At 48.9% G+C, this 19,464-nt stretch overlaps 9 protein-coding genes across 9 annotated transcripts; 6 read left to right on the top strand and 3 right to left on the bottom strand.

The window, feature by feature from the left end:
• Nucleotides 1–495: 495 nt before the first annotated feature.
• VFPPC_01093 (microtubule binding protein HOOK3) lies at nucleotides 496–3,546 on the top strand (the record flags this gene model as incomplete). Its single annotated transcript, XM_018280982.1, has 6 exons — nucleotides 496–567; nucleotides 649–936; nucleotides 1,004–2,247; nucleotides 2,322–2,778; nucleotides 3,161–3,247; nucleotides 3,346–3,546. The coding sequence occupies 6 exons, from the start codon at nucleotides 496–498 to the stop codon at nucleotides 3,544–3,546; spliced, it is 2,349 nt and encodes a 782-aa protein (XP_018149455.1).
• A 903-nt stretch (nucleotides 3,547–4,449) lies between these two features.
• On the bottom strand, nucleotides 4,450–5,753 carry VFPPC_12997 (adenylate kinase (ATP-AMP transphosphorylase); the record flags this gene model as incomplete). The annotated part of the gene is made up of 4 exons (XM_018290774.1): nucleotides 4,450–4,903; nucleotides 4,965–5,119; nucleotides 5,200–5,252; nucleotides 5,312–5,753. 4 exons carry the CDS (start codon nucleotides 5,751–5,753, stop codon nucleotides 4,450–4,452), a joined length of 1,104 nt encoding a protein of 367 aa, XP_018149454.1.
• Nucleotides 5,754–6,274: 521 nt separating this feature from the next.
• On the bottom strand, nucleotides 6,275–6,610 carry VFPPC_15295 (hypothetical protein; the record flags this gene model as incomplete). The annotated part of the gene is made up of 1 exon (XM_018293048.1): nucleotides 6,275–6,610. The coding sequence occupies one exon, from the start codon at nucleotides 6,608–6,610 to the stop codon at nucleotides 6,275–6,277; it is 336 nt and encodes a 111-aa protein (XP_018149453.1).
• Nucleotides 6,611–6,998: 388 nt separating this feature from the next.
• On the top strand, nucleotides 6,999–8,235 carry VFPPC_12996 (26S proteasome regulatory subunit rpn-8; the record flags this gene model as incomplete). Its single annotated transcript, XM_018290773.1, has 3 exons — nucleotides 6,999–7,185; nucleotides 7,245–7,516; nucleotides 7,648–8,235. 3 exons carry the CDS (start codon nucleotides 6,999–7,001, stop codon nucleotides 8,233–8,235), a joined length of 1,047 nt encoding a protein of 348 aa, XP_018149452.1.
• Nucleotides 8,236–10,065: 1,830 nt separating this feature from the next.
• VFPPC_01092 (coproporphyrinogen III oxidase) lies at nucleotides 10,066–11,373 on the bottom strand (the record flags this gene model as incomplete). Its single annotated transcript, XM_022428205.1, has 2 exons — nucleotides 10,066–11,085; nucleotides 11,161–11,373. The coding sequence occupies 2 exons, from the start codon at nucleotides 11,371–11,373 to the stop codon at nucleotides 10,066–10,068; spliced, it is 1,233 nt and encodes a 410-aa protein (XP_022284717.1).
• A 1,233-nt stretch (nucleotides 11,374–12,606) lies between these two features.
• Nucleotides 12,607–12,915, top strand: VFPPC_18753 (hypothetical protein; the record flags this gene model as incomplete). The annotated part of the gene is made up of 1 exon (XM_022430319.1): nucleotides 12,607–12,915. One exon carries the CDS (start codon nucleotides 12,607–12,609, stop codon nucleotides 12,913–12,915), a length of 309 nt encoding a protein of 102 aa, XP_022285937.1.
• A 97-nt stretch (nucleotides 12,916–13,012) lies between these two features.
• On the top strand, nucleotides 13,013–13,574 carry VFPPC_12995 (ubiquitin domain of GABA-receptor-associated protein; the record flags this gene model as incomplete). Its single annotated transcript, XM_018290772.1, has 3 exons — nucleotides 13,013–13,102; nucleotides 13,241–13,458; nucleotides 13,526–13,574. 3 exons carry the CDS (start codon nucleotides 13,013–13,015, stop codon nucleotides 13,572–13,574), a joined length of 357 nt encoding a protein of 118 aa, XP_018149449.1.
• An 81-nt stretch (nucleotides 13,575–13,655) lies between these two features.
• On the top strand, nucleotides 13,656–13,937 carry VFPPC_18754 (hypothetical protein; the record flags this gene model as incomplete). The annotated part of the gene is made up of 1 exon (XM_022430320.1): nucleotides 13,656–13,937. One exon carries the CDS (start codon nucleotides 13,656–13,658, stop codon nucleotides 13,935–13,937), a length of 282 nt encoding a protein of 93 aa, XP_022285936.1.
• A 2,522-nt stretch (nucleotides 13,938–16,459) lies between these two features.
• VFPPC_01091 (plasma membrane fusion protein PRM1) lies at nucleotides 16,460–18,583 on the top strand (the record flags this gene model as incomplete). Its single annotated transcript, XM_018280980.1, has 1 exon — nucleotides 16,460–18,583. One exon carries the CDS (start codon nucleotides 16,460–16,462, stop codon nucleotides 18,581–18,583), a length of 2,124 nt encoding a protein of 707 aa, XP_018149448.1.
• Nucleotides 18,584–19,464: the final 881 nt, after the last annotated feature.

Genomic DNA, 19,464 nt, shown 5'->3' with positions numbered 1-19,464 from the left:
AGAGTCCTCACACCACAGGGAGGATAGGGGCGAATTCGGATCGGAGACATTTGTGTGACCAGATCCTCACGAGTTGAATATTTTCTAGTAATCTCTAACCAAACACGTTCGTGCAGAAAGTGTTGTAAACAATACGCTGTTGTGACAAAACAACTTGGGTCCGTCCATCGATGGCGACGGACATGGACTTTCAATGGTGGTGGTGGGTCTGTGTCATGTCCGTTGCAAGACCCTGGCACCTTTAATGCACCACGGCCCTATCCTTGGGTGACGCCTGCTCCTGCATCACAGTCCTCCTTAATCTTCCGTCACGACGCGATTTCGATGCGATATGCACCCGAAATATTCTACTGTATATACCTATTTCTATCACGAAGCCGCCAGTTTGCATTCGACATGCCGCAATCAGGACCAACGCAACTCCGAACCTAATCTGGCACGTTGCTTCTTGCCCTTTACTCAGCTAACCATCCTGGAGAGTTCAAGCTCGCCGTAATGGCTCCTCCGGCGGCATCCAAAGCGATGCCAAATTATACACCCAGCGCGCAGACTGCTCTTTTGAAGTCGGTTAGTAGGCTCTTACGGTTCAGCCTTAATGAAAGCTTTCACTTGGTGCATTGTTGTATAGTTAGCTGAGTAAATGTTTAGGCAAATCGCGTGTTCGACTTGGACCACGCCGCTGAATCCCTCGACGAATTGACAAATGGCATAGCGCTTGCCCACATCCTTCACGAATTGGACTCCGAATTCGATCCATCGCATCTTGAGTCAATTCATGGGACGTCGAAGTATTTGACAAACAAGCGAAACATCCAGGCAGTTTACAAGGGCCTCTTCAGATTCATCCGCCGACAAGTTCCTGAGCTCAGCTGCCAAGCAAAGAAATTTGACTATCATGCTGTGGCAGAAAATCCCGACTCCCAGGGTATCAGCCAGGTATGTGCTGTCAAGCGCCGTAAAATGCCGTCCACAATCTTACTTGCTGATTCGCCAAATCCTGTAGTTACTTGCGGTCATGGTCTCTGCTGCTGCCTTGGGCCCCGACAACGGCAAGTATGTCCCAAGAATACAACACGGCCTCGACCGTGAGAATCAGGCCGAAATTATGCAGATCATACGCGCTATGCAGCAAGATGTTGCCAATTACAAGGACGATGATGACTTGGACGAAGCTATTGATGCTGTTATGGAGGCAAGAGATATTGATCTTCTGGTGGAAGAACAAAACGCCGCCCTTCGTCAACAGCTTGAAAGCACCAAGAAAAATCTTTCGGATTACATTACCCGCTTGGAATATCTCCAGCAAAGTCATGAAGAGCTGAAATACGAAAAAGAAAAGAACGATCGTGAGCTTGAGGTCTTGCGGAAAGCTACACAAGACGGTGCCAATAGTGCAGAAGCTATCAAACTGCTTGAGGCACAGGTGCATGAACAAATGGAAATTATAACAAGGAATGAAGAAACCATTCGCAACCACGATCGCGTTAAATCACATCTAGAAGGCGAGGTCCAGAGGTTAAATCAAAAGAGCATCCAAGCGGATGAACTCAGGGACCAGGTTGCAGAGTGGAGACACAAGGCTGAGGAGTTTGAAAAGAAAGCCAATACAGCCGAGAGGTATAAACAGAAACTGGAATCTCAGCAGCACCTTGCCAAAGAGGTGCAGAATTTGCAATACGAGAAGGCAGAGCTCCAAGAGCAACTGCGTTCCCTTGTGAATGACAGGGAAAGGAACGATAGAACCCGAAAGGCCGAAGATGAACTCACTAAAATGATTACACAGTCTGAGCAACACTTATGGGATGAGCGTAATCAAAAAAACCAGTTGATCAAGGATGTTGCTACTCTAGAGGAAGAGTTGGCTAGACTGAAAGCTCAGAGAACACACGATGAAAGGTTCATCCAGGACTTGCAGGAACAGTTGCAACAAGGGCCAGACGGCGCCACGCAAGCTAGCAACATGGGGACGACAACTGGTGCATTCAATCTGGAGGATGAGCTAAACAACGCAGCCGATGAAGACAGACAGACGAACCTTCCCCTACAACTATCACGGTTCAAGGCCGAAAATGAGCTCCTAAGACGAACCCTCGGGTCAACAGGTGACGCTGCCCTCCTCAGACGTGAGCTTGAAGAGCAACGCAGGCAGCGGGATCGTCTGCAACAGAATTATAATGATATCTTCGAAAAGCACACAATAAACCAAGAACAAATTACAGCATTGACGAATGACTCCACTGATGAGGGGTAAGGAACCTGCCATTGTCCACAAATAGCTGCAAAACAAGTAAACTAATCTCTTGTTTTCCATTTTTTTTCAGGTCCCAAGCTTTTATTGCCTTGCGCACTCAGCTTATTGGGTCGCAGAGTGAACTTGATGCGACGAGGAAACGGGCCGCTGAATTGCAAACTCAGATTTCAGATACCGATCGAGAGCTTCTTGCTGCTAAAGCAAGAGTCTCCGCCGCAGAGAAAGGCGGAGTTGAGGCAATTGATGAGCTGAAGAGCACCGACAAACTAATATCCGAATCTCTCAAAGCAGAACTAGACAGGCTAAGAGAAGATTATAATTTTGCCGTCAGTGAACGAGACGCTCAAAAGTCCCAGCTGATTGAAGCACTCCTTGCCAAAGACAAGCTCAGAAAGGAAGTCGAGGATACAAAAGAGTTGCAGGAGAGCTCAACAGCTGGGCCACCGGATACAGATGTGTCGGACGCGATGAAGAAGTCCACTGAAAAGATAGAAAAACTGCGTACACGCCTCAAGGAACGCAAACTGGTAAGTTTCCGCGTTTATTTTCGTCCATATTCCCACATTCGTCTGCGTTTCGGACGTACCATCCTGTGAGCATTCGGTTTCAACGTTCCAAATGACTACGAGCCGCTTCAGCCAGGGCACCCTATTTCTGCAGTCCAGTCACTCGCCCATATAATTCGCTATGGATGTGAAAAAGAAAATGGCAGTGTTGCAGAGGTTTGAAGTGGCGATAGAAGCTGCAGAAGTCAAGAGAGCATGAAACAATGCATCACTTTCCCACGGTCCGCATTGACAATACAACACCACCGCACCAGTTCACAAACAACGCGGGGCTCTCAATCGCTTCGCATGGCCTGAAGTTTTAAATGTTTCCTAGACTTGCCCTAACCTGACTCACCTACAGCAACTCGAGCAGTCAGAGCAAGAGAAGCTCGATCTGCAAAATCGCCTTAAATCTGCACCAGGTGGTGAGAGTTCCGCCGCCCAAAGGGTATGTTCAATATATGTCTACGATCTTGGACCAAGATGACTGCATATGTTCCGTCCGCTAGTGACATTAGGTCAAGTTTGCTAATTTGTATCATCAAGGTTGCTGCCGATCAACTTATCAAGAACCTTCAGAGGGAAAATGCCCTCATTGCGACAGCATGGTATGATCTCACAAGTAGATTACAGAGCAATCACGTCGTGCTTCAGCGTCGGCCTGATGCCCCACGTAGCTGGCTGAACAAGCAGAGGCAGATGGTCAATGGTCAGTTGCGCCAACGCGACTTGCTCTACCTCTACTGACCAAAAGTCTTCCAGCGACCCCGCGGAGATAGCATCTCATGGGTTGAAGTCGCCCCGATCGATTCGGCAAAGGACTTTATTCATTCATACCACGACGTTCAAACCTTAAGCTCTCTTCCTTCGTGTCAAGTGCTTCATTTACGTCAAAAATTTGAGCCCACATTTACTGTGGTGACCAGACTCGCCTCCGTTGCAGATTTAGCGACTCTGTTGCGTTTCTTATCTCATTCTGATCCTAGACAGCGGCGAACCATGAACGAGCAGTCAGACATAATTCTATACCCATTTTAAACAACTCTTTTGTAATTCAACTTCTTGTCACCATCTCGCATTGGACCTCTCTTGCCACTTTGTTCGGCTGGCTGTGGACGACTATGCACCAAAGTCAATGAATGTCCTCTGAAATACAGGCGTTGGAGCTCTACATTTGGTGAACAGAGGTGAAATCCTTGTCTATGTGCATATCGCGTGACTGGGCACAGCGGCCCTTCACTGTAAATTGTCTGTCACGGCTTGCGCAAATTGCACCTGGAAGACAGGAACATACCGCCCCGCTGCTCAGGTGGGTTAATTGCCTGGGAGACCAGAATTGCCAGACGGCAAGGCAAAAGAAGCCCGGGAGCTGGTTAGATAGGTCCTACAGCCGTACCGGGATGGATAACGATGCTACTTTTGAATTGACAGAATTAACCTCTCTTTTCTGCCTCTGCAGGAGTATCTGGCTTTTGGATAGGTGAGGATGGGGATCATATCCAGAGTGATATATTAAGTTTGTATTTGATACATGCAGATATGATCTGGACTGTAGGACTACATATGGTGTGCATTCGATGTAGATGACATATGACGTGAGCCGTCATTACATTGACTAGTGTTCTGGGTTCCATCCGTCTCCGAATGCCTCTAGTTCCTACTGGCAATTCGGCCGAGTATACCGGACCCGTTGATCTTGTTTCCCTCCAATATATCCAGCATGTGCTTCCACACTTGTCCGGGTTGCTGGCTGGCATCGACACCTTTCCAGATGCCAGTTTTTTGATAGTACTCAACAACAGGCGTAGTTTGCTTGTGATATGTTACTAGACGCTTCTTCAACGCATCTGCATTGTCGTCGCTTCGCTGAACCAGCGGCTCGCCTGTCACATCATCCTTCATAGCCTCTTTTGGAGGATTGAAGGTGCTGTGATAAGATCGGCCAGACGCAGGATGGATCAATCGCCCAGTGATACGTGCGACAAGCAACGAGTCGTCGATTTGAAGTTCGACAGCATGCTGCAGTTTCTGGTTTCGCTTTTGAAGCATGGCATCCAGGCCTTCGGCTTGGGGGACTGTCCGAGGAAATCCATCAAGGATGAACCTGAGAGTATGGTGAGTAAGAGCCATCATTCCACAAATGTTCAGGCAGCCTGTCAACGTACCCTCCTTGGCATTCTTTGTTATTTTCAAGTTCCTCTTTAATCATACCAATGACAATATCGTCACTAACAAGACCGCCCTGGTCCATGATTTTCTTCGCCTCTCGGCCGAGCGGTGTTTTCTTCGCAACCTGAGAACGCAGCATGTCGCCTGTGGCCTGTAGTACGGAGACTGTCGGTTAACAATAAAACATGCAGGGTAGCAGCGCTATGGGATGTAGCTGAAGTGGTGCCATACCAGGTGGCAGCAGGAGAATCGTTCCTTGATTTTTGGCGCCTGCGTTCCTTTGCCTATAAAGAGGGTTATTCGTTGTCACCAAGGACAGCTCATTTAACGCAAAGTCACTTACCAGCTCCAGGCGGTCCCATGATAATCATTCGGATTTCTTCGGTGGAAGGCGATGAGCCCGTGGTGCGCTTCTCAAGCTGCTTGATGCGCGAGTCGAGGTTGCCAATGACCTCCTTGAGCTGTTTGAGCTCATCCTCGACGAAGCCCATGGTCACAAAAGGGTATGAAGATCTTGATTCAAAAGAGACGGTGTCGATGTCAATTGGTAACCTAAATGCTTGTACTTCGAGAGCAAGCTCGCACCGTGACAAAATACAGCAATTGGGGTGTTCAGAGGCGGGAGGACGAATGGGCGGCAAGAAAAGAATTGCGACGGAGGTTTGGAATCCGCTGTTCTGGGTGAAGAAGCGTTGTCGGCAGAACCAAGGCTGGGGATACGGAGTTAGATTTCTTGTGATTTTGCCGGCTGTCACTTTGCCCAGAATCTCCGTCCGTCCTGCCATCCTGATTGGCCTGTGAAGGTGCCTGTCGTTCCTCGGGCCTTCTGGTCAGCCACTCACTAGGACCCTTAGGTATAGGTACCTGGTAAGCGACATGTGCGCCCCCAAATTTGGCACCAGCGCTGCGCCGTCACAGTATCTGGTACCAGACGGCCAGCCAGTGGGCCGGCTGACCGAGCACGTAACGTGTCGTTTCCTGGACAGGCCCTTGTTGGTTATCCCTCCGTTGACGACCACCTTTTGACATATCAAATAGCACTGAGTATCATGAAAGGGATTGTTCGCTGGAGCGGCTTCCGGCGTTCAAGATCTTTTACAAAATGCAATCGCCAGTGGTCTAGTCAAGATGGAGCCCTTGGGCCGGGTCCGGTGAGTCTACGGAGTAGAGCAGGGAGCAATCCTTCACGACAAAACAATTCAAGAAGCCACGGTACAAAATGTACCTATCACAGCATCCATATAGAACCTGCTCTGGACATAGAGAGATATGACTACCCCCCATAGCCTGTCATCAATATACTCAATCAAGGTATGGACTCCGCTGCCTCGCCGAACGGTGGGCTAAAGGGAGTATAATCGAACATGCAGAGCCGACACTTGTTTGGGTGCTGAAACTCGGCGCGTTGCAACTGGGCACAAGAGTAAGACTGCCACGGCTGATGACCAACCTGCCTGGAAGAGGAGTAATAGAAGCCAGAGCCAAAGCTAGGGTTCGAGCCATTGGAGGCCTTACTTTTGCAAAAGCAGGGACATTTTTGTGCAAGTATCACAAAGTAGTAGTGCAGCTTTTCTACTTTCTCTATTGTCAAGCTTTCCGGCGGACAAACTTGAATCCACGTGACGTTCAGCTCTGGAAGCATTCACCAAGCCCAAATCTCTGGGTCCACACAGAGCCCTGCCCGTAATGATGCACCTAGCAGGCTGACCTCATCAACTTGACAATTGAAAGCTCCTGGTCGACCAGACTTGCTTCGTGATATCTCCATATTACACAGGCGCTCCTCTTGAGTTTTTTCCCTTTCCTCCTTGGCAGAGACATTCGCCAAGCGACTACTTCTAATCTGCCTTGCGCTTACTCCGTACTCCGATCAGCAGCACTTGCATCAAGGCAGCCACTCGCACACGTACCTAGATCAAAGGCGTAGTTAGGCTGTTGGGGCGATTCCTCAGCACCATCAGCTTTTCGACAGCTTTGAAGTCAACCCGCAATAGTTACTCTGCAGATCTCGAGCGCCAACTGCACGAACGATGCCTACTACCACTGCAGAAACTCTCTCCCTCGTTACCAGGAACGTCTCCGTTGCCCCCCTGGTACTGCTTTCCGCAGTCGATCATTACAATCGAACGGTTCAGAATAAAACAAAACGACGAGTAGTTGGCGTACTCCTAGGGCAAAACGATGGGAAAAATGTGAGGGTGTCCAATAGCTTTGCTGGTACGTTCGTTCCCTTAGATCGTTTGAACAACTTGCATCTAAGCAGTAGTGTTTGCTAGTGCCGTTTGAGGAAGATGATAAAGACCCGTCCGTATGGTTTCTGGATCACAATTACGTGGAATCAATGAACGACATGTTCAAAAAAGTGAACGCAAGAGAGAAGCTGATTGGCTGGTACCACTCTGGCCCGAAACTACGAGCTTCAGATCTCGAGATCAACGAACTCTTCAAGCGATACACCCCTAACCCACTTCTTGTCATCATCGATGTCCAGCCCAAGGAGTCCGGCGTCCCGACTGATGCCTACTTCGCTGTCGAAGAAATTAAAGATGTAGGTAGAAGCCCGCAGTGCCTCCTCCGACCCACGTCGCTAGAATCAGAGCTTTGATAATGGCAGCGATATACGCCTTTGCGTTATCATCGCTTTCTGCTTGCACATGATGTGGCTAACGCATACATCAGGACGGTACTACGACTTCCAGAACCTTCGTTCACACGCCTTCCATAATCGAGGCCGAGGAGGCCGAGGAGATCGGCGTTGAGCATTTGCTACGAGACATCCGAGATGTTGCCGTTGGTACGCTATCCACACGTGTTACAAACCAGCTTCAGTCCCTTCAGGGCCTTCACTTGCGCTTGAGAGACATTGGCGCGTATCTTCAGAAGGTTCTAGATGGCCAATTGCCAGTAAATCATGCAATTTTAGGCAATCTACAGGACGTCTTCAACTTACTACCGAACCTGTCCTCTCCTGAAGTTGACGGCAAGTCCGGCGGGGGAGAGTTGGCCTATGCGATGAGCATCAAAACGAACGACCAACTCATGGCCATTTATCTTAGCAGTTTGATACGTGCCATTACGGCGTTCCACGACCTCATAGAAAACAAGATTCAAAATAGGCAGCAGCAGGAGGATAAGGAGTCTAAAATAGAGGAAAATGGAGCTAAAGATGAGAAAAAGGAGAATGGCGTCAGTGGGCAGAGTGGGCAGAGTGGGGAGTCTAAAGAAACTGGGGACAAACAGAAAGAAGGCAAGGAGAAGAAGAAATAGAGAGAGTATGAAGTACCGAGCCACAGACAAGAACCTCGCATTTAGGGTTTCTGAGATAAGTCGACGAGTCCAGTATAGCCAGGTAGATTCTAAGCTGCAGGTAGAGCCTCCATGTACATTTGAGCATGTGTCACTAATAGACGAAGGACGAACACCGCATCAACCCTCTCAATTTTTAATTTTTTTTGCTTGTGTGTTTTAATTGATGCTTTGAATGCGTCGCGTGTACAAAGTTCTTGTCGGGCATTGCACTACTTATCTCCCACATTTCATACCACAGGTCAGATCGTTGCGAGAAGAGCTGCCATTCCTTGGTCTGAAATCTTTCTGTCCATGATGCAATCTTCAAATAAGCTTGGGCATCTTTCAACGAGCAGGCAAGCCAGAAGATGTTTACACATCGGCTCGTTTTGGCCGAACGCCAAGGCAAAGCTATACGGGGGGGTCTCCCAATCCGCTCCTCCCAAACCACCAAGGACGTTGGTACCAACCATGCCGAGTCGGTCGTCGTTGAAACTTTGGCTACAATATTTATCAACAGCGAAATGGGTACATGAGCAATTCCAAGCCGTGAGATGCACAATATGTCCCCTTGACGTGTTCCTAGCCTCACTAGTGGTCGACCAGGTAGACATGGGGAAAGGGGGTCTGATGGCGTATACTGCAGTTGCCGTGTGCACTAATAGTGAAGTTTTGTTGTTATGAAAAGGCGGAAATTGTCCGAGGTGTCCGTCAGTGCCGTCGTCAGGGACCGTATCTCCCATATCTAACACGTGTGTGCCAACTTGAATTCTCTCTACTAGCCGCTTGTCTATTAAGTCCAATGCCGGCAAGACAAGACTCGGGAAGAGAACATGTAGTGTAAGCAACAAATTTCGGAGCTCTCTTGTCGAAGACTCTTGTAGAATCTGCTCGCCGTTTCCGTTGTCAAGTGCAGCTGATGCAGGGTCGGCTATTGAATCCACAAGCGAGAAGAACATCCTGCTGTGATCGGGAAGAGCTTTGGGTGCCATCACAAGACGTGATTTGGAGCCATGACAATCATTCGCATCACCAGTGCTGCTAAAACCAAAGCAAGAATGGCTAGTTTTAACTCTTGGGCCAGCAGAAAAGTAAAGAAGGGTGGAGGATTGACTACTGCTTTGCTATCGAGAAAGTTTGTGTTCGACAGTGTCAGGTGCGTAGGTTCTCACTTGGTAGCGGGGTCGTAGGCATCAGGAATGATGGCAGAAGTTGAGGCAAGGTGGGTGGATGGTGTGGCCAATACGTCAGACTAACGGTGTTGGAGGCGGTAGTGGTGGAGCATAAAAGTAAGCACACAGACGTTGAGTTCCATACAAACATAGCCATTTAATGCCAGTATATCGGGGTGTTTACAAAGCAATAACAACTTAGGATCAACGTTATCAACATTGATATACACTCTGATCAGAGATATGGCGCGTCTGCAGAGGTAGCCAAAGTTCTATTACATTCCTGCACAACCACCTAAATACCTAGTAGGTACTCCGAGGGTAATGTCGCATTTGCCCACATGGTATTCAGAAAGAGCACTATTCCCACAGTATCAATTTTGGCTCATCGTGACATAAGGACCGAAGCAACACACGCAAAAGTTGGCTGTCACTCATAAGATGTGAGTCCGATATATCGGTTTACCTATACGCCGACGTCGGTTATAGGACGTCGTAGGCCCGCGAGCGAAGATTACATACCAGGAGCAGTGCGCGTATGATGCTTCCGTAACTAAATCCCAGCGCGAACGACAATCGTGTTTCCAATAACGCTGCCAATCATGCGTCTTCGCAATTTTGAGACAATACAATCGCTTCAAACCCACTCTTTGGGGTCTTTCAAAACGTCTACAAGGCGCTGCTCCCTACTTTTGGGTTCTGGCTCATGCATGTACTTCCAACTCGCAGTTAAAGGTAGACTAACGAGTATGCTTTCGACCCGAGACCCCGGGGTGTTCAGTCCAAATGCCGTGCCTCGGTCGTGTACGAGGTTAAATTCAACATACTTGCCACGTCGAATTTGCTGCCAGTCTTTCTCTTCTGCTGTAAATGGCATATCCTTGCGTTTCTCCAAGATCGGAAGATATGACGGAATGAAGGATTTTAAGCAGTCCTGGATAAAAGCAAAGGTGTTCTCTTGATCACGTTCTGAGTCGTCGAGGTCGTCAAAAAAGATCCCACCAATACCACGGCATTCGCCTCTGTGCTTGTTGTAGAAATACTCATCACACCACTTCTTGAATCGCGGATAATAGGTCTTATCGTGGGCGTCACATGCCGTTTTCAGTGTCTTGTGGAAGTGGATGGCGTCCTCGTCGAAGAGGTATGAGGGCGTCAGGTCACTGCCACCACCAAACCACCACGCCTGAGATGAGCCATCCGGATTTGCGGTTTCGAAGTATCTGTAATTGAGGTGAACTGTTGGCGCCATCGGGTTCTTGGGGTGAAGAACCATGCTTAAGCCGGCGGCGAAAAAGTCTAACGACTCCACGCTTGGGTCCAGCATCTTATGATTTGCGTGCATCTTCTGGATAGCGGGCTTCGGGAGGGAGCCGTACACGATACTGATGTTGACACCAGCCTTCTCGAATACGTTGCCGTCTTGAAGAACGCAAGATATGCCACCACCACCGTTTTCTCGGGTCCACTCGTCTTTGCGAAAAAACTTTCCATCTACCTTCTCAAGTTCTTTAACGATTACTTGCTGTTGTTCCTTGATAAACTTTTCCATTCGTAGCCGCATTGGTGAGTCCTCGGTAATGGCTGCCTCCCGTTTCTTCTGGGCGTCTTTCTCCGCGAGAGTCGCTGCGTCGAGGCTTACGCCTTGCGGGGTGTTCTGCCGGCGATAATGTTGAATGAGCAGATGAATAGTGGAAATTATTGGAAGCCAAATAAATACATCATGACATACCCATTGCATTGCTATGGGAACTCCGACCGCGAGTGCCACAGCTCCTGCCCACATTGGATTCCATGCTGGCCGACCGGCTTGATGCCCTCCAGAGCTGGATATATAACGTCGGCAAAGCTTGGATGAGCCGTTGCGCCAGCCGTTTGGAAACGTCCAGTGACGAATGTGAGCCCCAGAGACGAGCCTCTGCGCTTGGTGAGTTGGTGTGGCCATTGCTGGTGGTGGAAGGACGTCCTCTGGTATGCACAGCTCGTGGATGTGATGCCAATTGTGCTAGATTGGCTGCGATGTCAGTGGCTACTGCAATCTCCCGTAATATATTAGAGCTATATCTGGCATAGTCGGGCAAAATCGGGCGTTGTTGTAGGTTGGTTTGCTATAAAATAAAAAATAAAATAAAATGCGATGAGATCGAATGATGTCAGCTGGTCTTGCGTCTTGACAGCCCATTTGCCCAGCAAGTCAGCTGTTTCTTACCGAAGCTGCCTACAAAGTTGACAACATTACTCGACCCTAGCTCCACTACTTGCAATTTGTCGTGATCTCCCATTGGTCAGATCCGAGCTGCATGGGACCAGCTGGACACAAGCTTGAATCCCAGCCAGCATACGGAGCACTCCGTACTTAGACCGGGCTTGCGGACATTGTGAGGAGCAACAAGCTGCATCTGTGTGTGTGTGTCCTACTCCGTACCCATGTGCACCTCATTTTAGGTTTCTAGGTACCGCGGCTGAGCGTTTGTCCCAACCAGGTGCACATGTTGGCTTCCAAAGGTACTTCCACCACTACCGCCCACTCCGTGCGATGCTCCTTCTATGTTGACTCTAGGTGCTGAACTGAGGTCCGCTGCATTCCTGGAGCCAATTGCCTATATAAACCATGTTGGCTGAAGTAATCCAACCAGTGAGGCACGTCCATGTCGGAGCATTGCTGAACCTGCTTAGTCCTAGGCTTTGAATGGTCCGGTTGATTCAAATGGCCACCCATATTCGACGACTGCATACCTAAGTACCTACCAACTACCCATCACACAGTCTGCCTTACGCAGGAGTCACCCGACGCAGAGCTAAAATTCAAGGCTGGGATTGACAACTGGCAGCCACTAAGAGCACTTACCCAACGTCCGTGCAAAGAATGAGATCGATGTAGTCAAAGGCCTCAGAATTAAAGACCGAACGTTTATTCTAGAGTCAGAGTTCCCGGCCTAGTCGAGTTCACGGCAAGTTTGATAATCACACTCAGTTTCGAAGATACAATAGGGTAGGCCGACATGGGAAGTACGTCCCCACTCTAGGTTTGTGCTTAGTCACTAGGTCCGAATCGAAAGATGAATGCGTGTTCGACAACGGCAGTAATTAATCAACAGGATGGTTTATAATATCTGCATGGTGCATTGCAAGTGTTGACCCTCTTGGGAAATTTACAGCTTCCAAACGAAACGAGGCGATGCCAACAGTCAGCCTTATCTCCCTGGTGGAGGCGCTGGAGGCAATGCGCCGAGTGATTCACCTCAGTAGAAAAGAACCTTTCCGGAATTGGACTAGCGTGCCTCCTCCCCGCGCTTGTCGGACCTCGTGCCTGTCACTGCCTGCCACCGCCTGTCGTCGCTTTGGTCATCTTCAACACCCCTCGCCAAGTACGACCTGCTGCCTCGTCATCACCTGCCTATTTCCCCCGAGAGCGCACATCTCTTGCTTCCTGTCAACTTTCCCTCTCAATTTATTTTCCATCTCCATCGATACAACTCGAATCTAGAGCCGCTCACTTGCTATCCAGAAATCGCAAGACACTTTCCAAGCGCCACCATACATCGCCAGCATCACATCATCGCCTACCTGTGACGTCGGTGACAATGCGAAGCAAGTTCAAGGACGAACATCCTTTTGAGAAGCGCAAGGCTGAGGCCGAGCGCATCCGTCAGAAATATGCGGACCGTATTCCTGTAAGCGGCGGACACTGGCTCTGCAGTCACCTTGACCTGTCTCCGTGGTGGCATTAACCGAGCTTGTCCGTCCAAACGGGCGGAGCGGCGGTTCCCATGACACCAGCATATCACAGACTAATCTTTCTGCTGTTATAGGTTATCTGCGAAAAGGTCGAGAAAAGCGACATCGCTACCATCGACAAGAAGAAATACTTAGTGCCATCCGACCTGACGGTTGGACAGTTCGTGTACGTCATTCGGAAGAGAATCAAGCTATCTCCAGAGAAGGCAATCTTTATATTTGTTGACGAGGTGCTGCCACCGACCGCTGCCCTCATGAGCAGCATCTATGAAGAGCACAAGGATGAGGATGGGTATGTTTCACTGCGTCATATCATTTCTCCTTTTCATAGACGACCGAAGCTAATCCGTAACCCTCAGATTCCTTTACATCACCTATTCAGGCGAAAACACGTTCGGCACAGCTTAGTTGCCGAAGTGTTCTCACAACGTTATCGTCAAATGATGGAAGGGCGTTCCGGTCTCCTTTTTTTTTATTGTGGTTGTATTGATGGCGGACCTCAGTTGGATCACTTTGCTCCTGTGCCTGCCTGCTGCCCGAAGCTGGACATATATCTGCTGGACGGTACATTCTTCCCGGCGTGAGCTAAACACGGCCGGCAGAAGTAGAGAAAAACTCCACAGTGATGTAAGTTGGTGGGCATTGTTTCCGAATACTGGCACAGCTGTCCCCTTGAGTAACTCTATTCTGCCAACGGAGTGGCAGCAGACCAGACTAAGCTGGCGCCTGTGGATTACAGCATGGAACTCTCGAAGTCTTTGTCGTCATTAGTCTTGTGGCGAGTTCCGCAACCGCAATTCTCCTGATAATGCATTTCGGCAATACAGCGAGTCTGCTAGTTTATTGTTAGCTTAGATTGGAGTCATTCGAAGTAAACGTCTTCCCAGATAATAGTCCGCCAATTGACCAATACTTTCTACGTGAAATAGCATCCAAGCTCGCCATGGAAAGCGACTGAGCTAAGGCGAACTGTCTCTTCAACGGGACCGACAGTGGCGCGAAATGCCAGAGTTCCCGTTGACGACAATGAGAAGAACTTGTCTGTTGTGAGATTTCCACATGTGAAAACGGCACAACACTCGCCAGGCGAGACGAGTGTTGAAAACTGGCCCATGTTTAGCAAGGGTCAAAACAGTCTGGTGGTCTCTACGCCTTGCTGAATTTCAAGTTGAGAAGTCGACGTGCAGAAGTGCGACAGTGATGCAATTCTCCAATTGATTGGAAGAAACCCAAAAGCGGTAACAAGTGACCCAAGCGCCAACGAGCACTCTGACTTGTGTGCGACCAAAATGCTCGACTCCATGTCATGGCTAGTGACTGACTGAACCTAACATTGAAGGCAATATCCACTGAAGTACCTAGGTAGGTAGTCTTGAAGCGACTCTGGAGAAGTGTTTGACGGTGCTACCACAAAAAAAAAAAAAAAAAAAAAAAGAAAGCAGCGTCATGAACTACTCATCCTTGGCGGCGGCTACTGAGACAAATCGGCGGGCCAAGTGTCGCAGCATGGTGCCTGTCCGTGTGTGATGATTGGATCTCGGAGCTTCTAGTTTGAATGAAGATTGATCGGGCCTGGTGCTGGCGATCTTAGAGGGTTGGAGAACCAGCCAGCCACCAGCACTTGTGACGCTTGATGAGGAACTTCTGAGAGCATCAATAATGTCTTCCAGTCGACCAGACCATACATACCTACCTAGGTAGGTACCTAGGTATATTGTGCCTGGTACGGAGTACGGAGTAGGGGCTCTGGCTTTCATACTGACTTGCGCCCACATGCATGTGCAGAGATGCATGTGGGCTTCAAATGTTGGCTTAGGTCTGGTGCAACACCGGCTCACAGCCGCAGCCCAGCGAGGACTTCAAATGCTTGCACTGACAGGACGTGAAGCTCAAGCAGCAGCGGGTTAGTTAATCTCGCACCAGATTTAGTTTTCCAGTAGTAATAATCGAGGACTCTGAGCATTCATTCAAAGCGAGCATCAAGAAAGAGGCAGCAGACTGGGCTTTGTGAAGCCGGACGATTTGCTCTGTGCTGAGAACTGACATCCATGTCTGGAGGTAGTCGCTGCCAGTGATGCAGCTTGGGTCTGGTCAATTCAATGTTGCGGCCAGGCACATGCACGTACTTCCTGGGTACCCATGAATTTGTACTTCGGTATATTGATGCTGTGCGGACCACATGCAGACATCTGGATCTCTAAGCAATTCGATATTGACAGTATTGACTTGCTGTGACAATAAGACCATTAAAAGTTTAGCGCGATTCGAATCAACATTGAACATTTGAAACCATGGGCACATGCATGCAGGTGCAGATTCAATGTTGACAGCTGGCGAGGTGTCCCAGCGCCCGTTGATGTTGATGTCAACATTGAACTGCATGTGGTGCCTGTTTCAATGCAATGTTCGTCAGGCCCCGTCAACCAGACATTCAATGTTCAAATGTTGAATGTGGATTCAGGGTTCAGCGGATCCCCCCCTGGTCTAATTATAACTTGACATTTCAACATTTGAATTGGAGCGCCTTCATCGACAACCGGCGCTTAAAGGCACCAGTTGACCTCAGCCCCATTGCAAGCGCCAGGCTGGTTTCGCGACTGATCAGTGAATTTGAAGTCTGGTCGCACAGGCGCTTCTTGAGGCGAACATGGGTCTGGTTCTAAAGTTGGTGAATCCATGGCCCGCGATACTACTGGCCGGAGGGGAACCGGCGCGTTTGCTGTGAAAGCCGAGCGAATGTGTCATTCATTGGATATTGATGTATTGACGGTGAATCAGCTATTTACTGGTGTGGAAACTTGCCATGTTCAACTTTTCTTCTCTTTCTTTTCATGCTTTTCCTTTGCGTGCAGAGCCTGTCCTCTATGTACTGAGCCGACAGACTGGCAAATTCCTTCTTGTCGACTCTTTGTCCCTAGCTTCTTTACATATCTTACCTTCGCATAGCACAATCAATCAGCATGGGGAAAACACAAACTGCTTCCTAAAGCGACTCGAGGACATACCTTTGTTTAATTCAAGTCCGTTCATTGCATTGTCTTGCTGCTCGTTCACGTCTGTTCGGCTATCTTGTCAACGGACCATCTTGTTCATTTTTGACAGCGACAACATTTGAACTCTTATTTCACTCCGTCACCTCTTCGCAACGGCAGGACCGCTTCTATTATTTCGCTTGCGCCAAGTTTCGACTTTTTCGAGTGTAATTTGAATATTCGAAGACTCATTTCGCCCACCTCCCTTTCCTATCTCACCAAAGAGAAATACGTAGTGTTTCTTAACGCTACAAACGCAACATGATTCCAACATGGAACCAAGGATCCGCGTCCAACTTTCCACAAGTGCCCGATTCTCTTCGTGCCGACTCTATAGGAACGTCGGAACTACGAAAAACCTCTGCACCTCTAAATCACGGCACACACTCACCAACACCATATCTGGGCCTGAAATCTCGGCTCTCTCAAATATGGATCAATCGCTGGACAATCCTGTTGATCTTAGTTCTGGTCCGGATGATTCTTTTACTTGCCCGCCTGGACGATAACGTGGGGGATGCCAAGGCTAAAGCTCTGTCTGCTTGTTCCAAAGTGGAAGACGTGGGAAGTGCGATGGCATCCATGCCACATTACCTCTCTGCCGGTGTGAATCATCTTGCTGCGTCTAGCTTCGACAAAGCAGTGAGCGCCATGGTCAAAGTATTGGACATGATAATTCAGGGTGTCGAAGCCATAATAATATTCTACATCAACTTCCTCACGGCAACATACGTGTGCCTCATCACAGCCTTAGTGCACGGCAGTCTGGAAGTAGTCGCCTCCGTTACCAAAGATGCTACCGCAGTTTTCAACAAAATCATCGACGGAGCCACAGGTGAGATTGAGAACATAGCCGGCGGCTTACAAAAAGCCGTAGGCAAAATTAAAGACGGCATTCAGAATACCATCTTCAACAAGTTCAACATTGATCTCCCTTCAATTGACTTCTCCAAGCCAATTGCGAAATTAAAGGGTTTTGATCTCAACTCAACGCAGTTTGTCACAGACGTGCAGAAACTGAATAAAGATTTGCCAAATTTCGATGGAGTACAAAACTTGACCAGGCAGGCAATTTCTATACCGTTTAATTTTGTTCGAAAAGCTATCAATGACAGCCTGGGTAACTACAAGTTCAACGAAGATATCTTCCCCTTGGCACAGAAGCAACAGCTTAAATTTTGCTCCGACAATGACAAGCTAAATGGCTTTTTCGACAAGCTATTTAATCTTATCCGCAAGGCTAGAATTATTTTCGTCGTCGTCTTGTCCCTGCTTGCTGTTGCAGCAATGGCGCCCATGGCTTGGATGGAGGTCCGAAGATGGCGAAGGCAACAAAGAAATGCTCAAATCATCGACAAAAACCAGTACGACTCCATGGATATTGCCTACATAGCATCACGCCCAACGACGGCCACCTACGGCATAAAGATTGCGTCTAGGTTGAAAGGTAGGCGGCAGATTCTCGCCCGATGGTGCATTGCATACGCCACCTCCACACCGGCAATCTTTGTGCTGTCCCTTGCCTTTGCCGGCTTCTTCTCCTGTTTTTGTCAGTACCTTGTCTTGAAAGCTGTTCAAAAAGAAGTCCCGGAGCTGGCAAAGGAAGTTGGCGCATTTGCAGACGATGTTGTCGGAAAGATTAACCAAGTCTCGGCAAATTGGGCAGCTGATGCCAACGGAGTCGTCAAAGGCGTCAATGACGACATCAACAAAGACGTTCTTGGCTACGTGACAAATGCTACCGGTGCCGTAAATAACACGTTGAACGTATTTACAAAGAGCATGAATAACGGCCTCGAGAAGGTTTTCAATGGCACCATTCTTCTCAAACCGATACAGTCAGTTTTGCACTGTGTTATTGGTATCAAGATTGAGAGTGTGCAGAAGGGGTTGACTTGGGTGCATGACCACGCACACGTTGAGTTCCCCCTATTCGATAATGATACGTTCAGTCTTGGAGCCCAAAAGAGCATAAACGGTGACTCGAGCGTTCGGAACTTTCTTGCGTCGCCTTCCTCGGCAACCACTGATGAGGTAACTGAGGCGGTCAGCAAGGTCACGGAGAGGCTCTCGAAGGGCATCGTAGAGGAGGCGCTGATATCAACTGGTATCCTCCTCCTGTACGTCATCGTCGTGTTGATCGGAGTGACCCGAGCTCTGGCTGGCATGGCAGTAGGTGGAGGCGACTCTGATACCAAAAACTTGCGACATATCGAGCAGGATGGAGGGGAGTATAGCCACCAGTCGGGTCAGATAGGTTCCGCTGTATACCATGATGGCCGAGGCGAGAAGGTGATAGTGTCCCGAGGCAGAGGAGATGCTGAAGGCAGACGCACAAATCAAGGTGATTCATTCGAGTATGTTGACTTGAAGGGTCACCACTGAATGAGGTATTCCACGTATGATCAAATAGCACCCGTCTTTTCTTCGATGTAAAGTACTAGTGTAGACTGTAGAGCAATCAAAAATCTCAGAATTGCACAACAGATCCATTTTTACCGTCCCAAATGTTCACTGCCACCATTTCTATTGCATTTGGAGACAAATTCCACTGGACGTGGCAAGCACACTTCGTACATGTGTCGAATGCATATGTACGTCTTGCTACACATGTGTAGATGGGAGCAGTCAAGTGTCTGACTTCCCTAGTCCTGGACCTTACCATTGGCATCTAGATCTATCTGACAGCATTTGAATGTTTCAGTCGGCAAGAATCGAACATTGCCAGTACAGTACCAGTATGCTGTACGCATGCAGCCTGGAAGAGTGAATAGGATTGACTCGACTGTCGGCCGTCCAAGCACTTTGCGGGCGCATGGATGCGTGCATATGCACGATGCCCGCTTTCTCCGGTATATCCAAATACAGCTCGGCGCCTCGGAAGGTGGTGGCAAGGTCTGGTGGGTATCAAGTCAAGTCCAGTTCTCCATACCCAGGTTGCCAGGTACTTGAGTATGCAGGTTGACGCAGTAATTCTGTGCACGTGTGCTCTTTTGGGTAGGTCCGGCTTTGTGGATCAGAGCCTGCAGGTGAAAAGACGCGGGATCTTGCATCAAATACCTAGCTAAGGCGGCTGAGGTGGAGACGGTGCTCCAGAGCTCCAGACCTGGCCGGAGAGTCCATCGCGGCATTGCGTTGAACAACCGCCTCTGGCAGGCAAGCCAACAAAAACGGTCTTCGAAAGCTTTGAGTTGGGTGCAGTCTTGACTGTGCATGCATGCGGATGGAGTACCCCGAGCGCCATCTAGTGCGATTCAATGTTCCTG

This window comes from Pochonia chlamydosporia, chromosome 1 (genome assembly GCF_001653235.2).
Source record: "Pochonia chlamydosporia 170 chromosome 1, whole genome shotgun sequence".
NCBI lineage: Eukaryota > Fungi > Ascomycota > Sordariomycetes > Hypocreales > Clavicipitaceae > Pochonia > Pochonia chlamydosporia.
The sequence above is the reverse complement of the archived record's forward strand: the minus strand, read 5'-3'. Positions and strand labels throughout refer to the sequence as shown.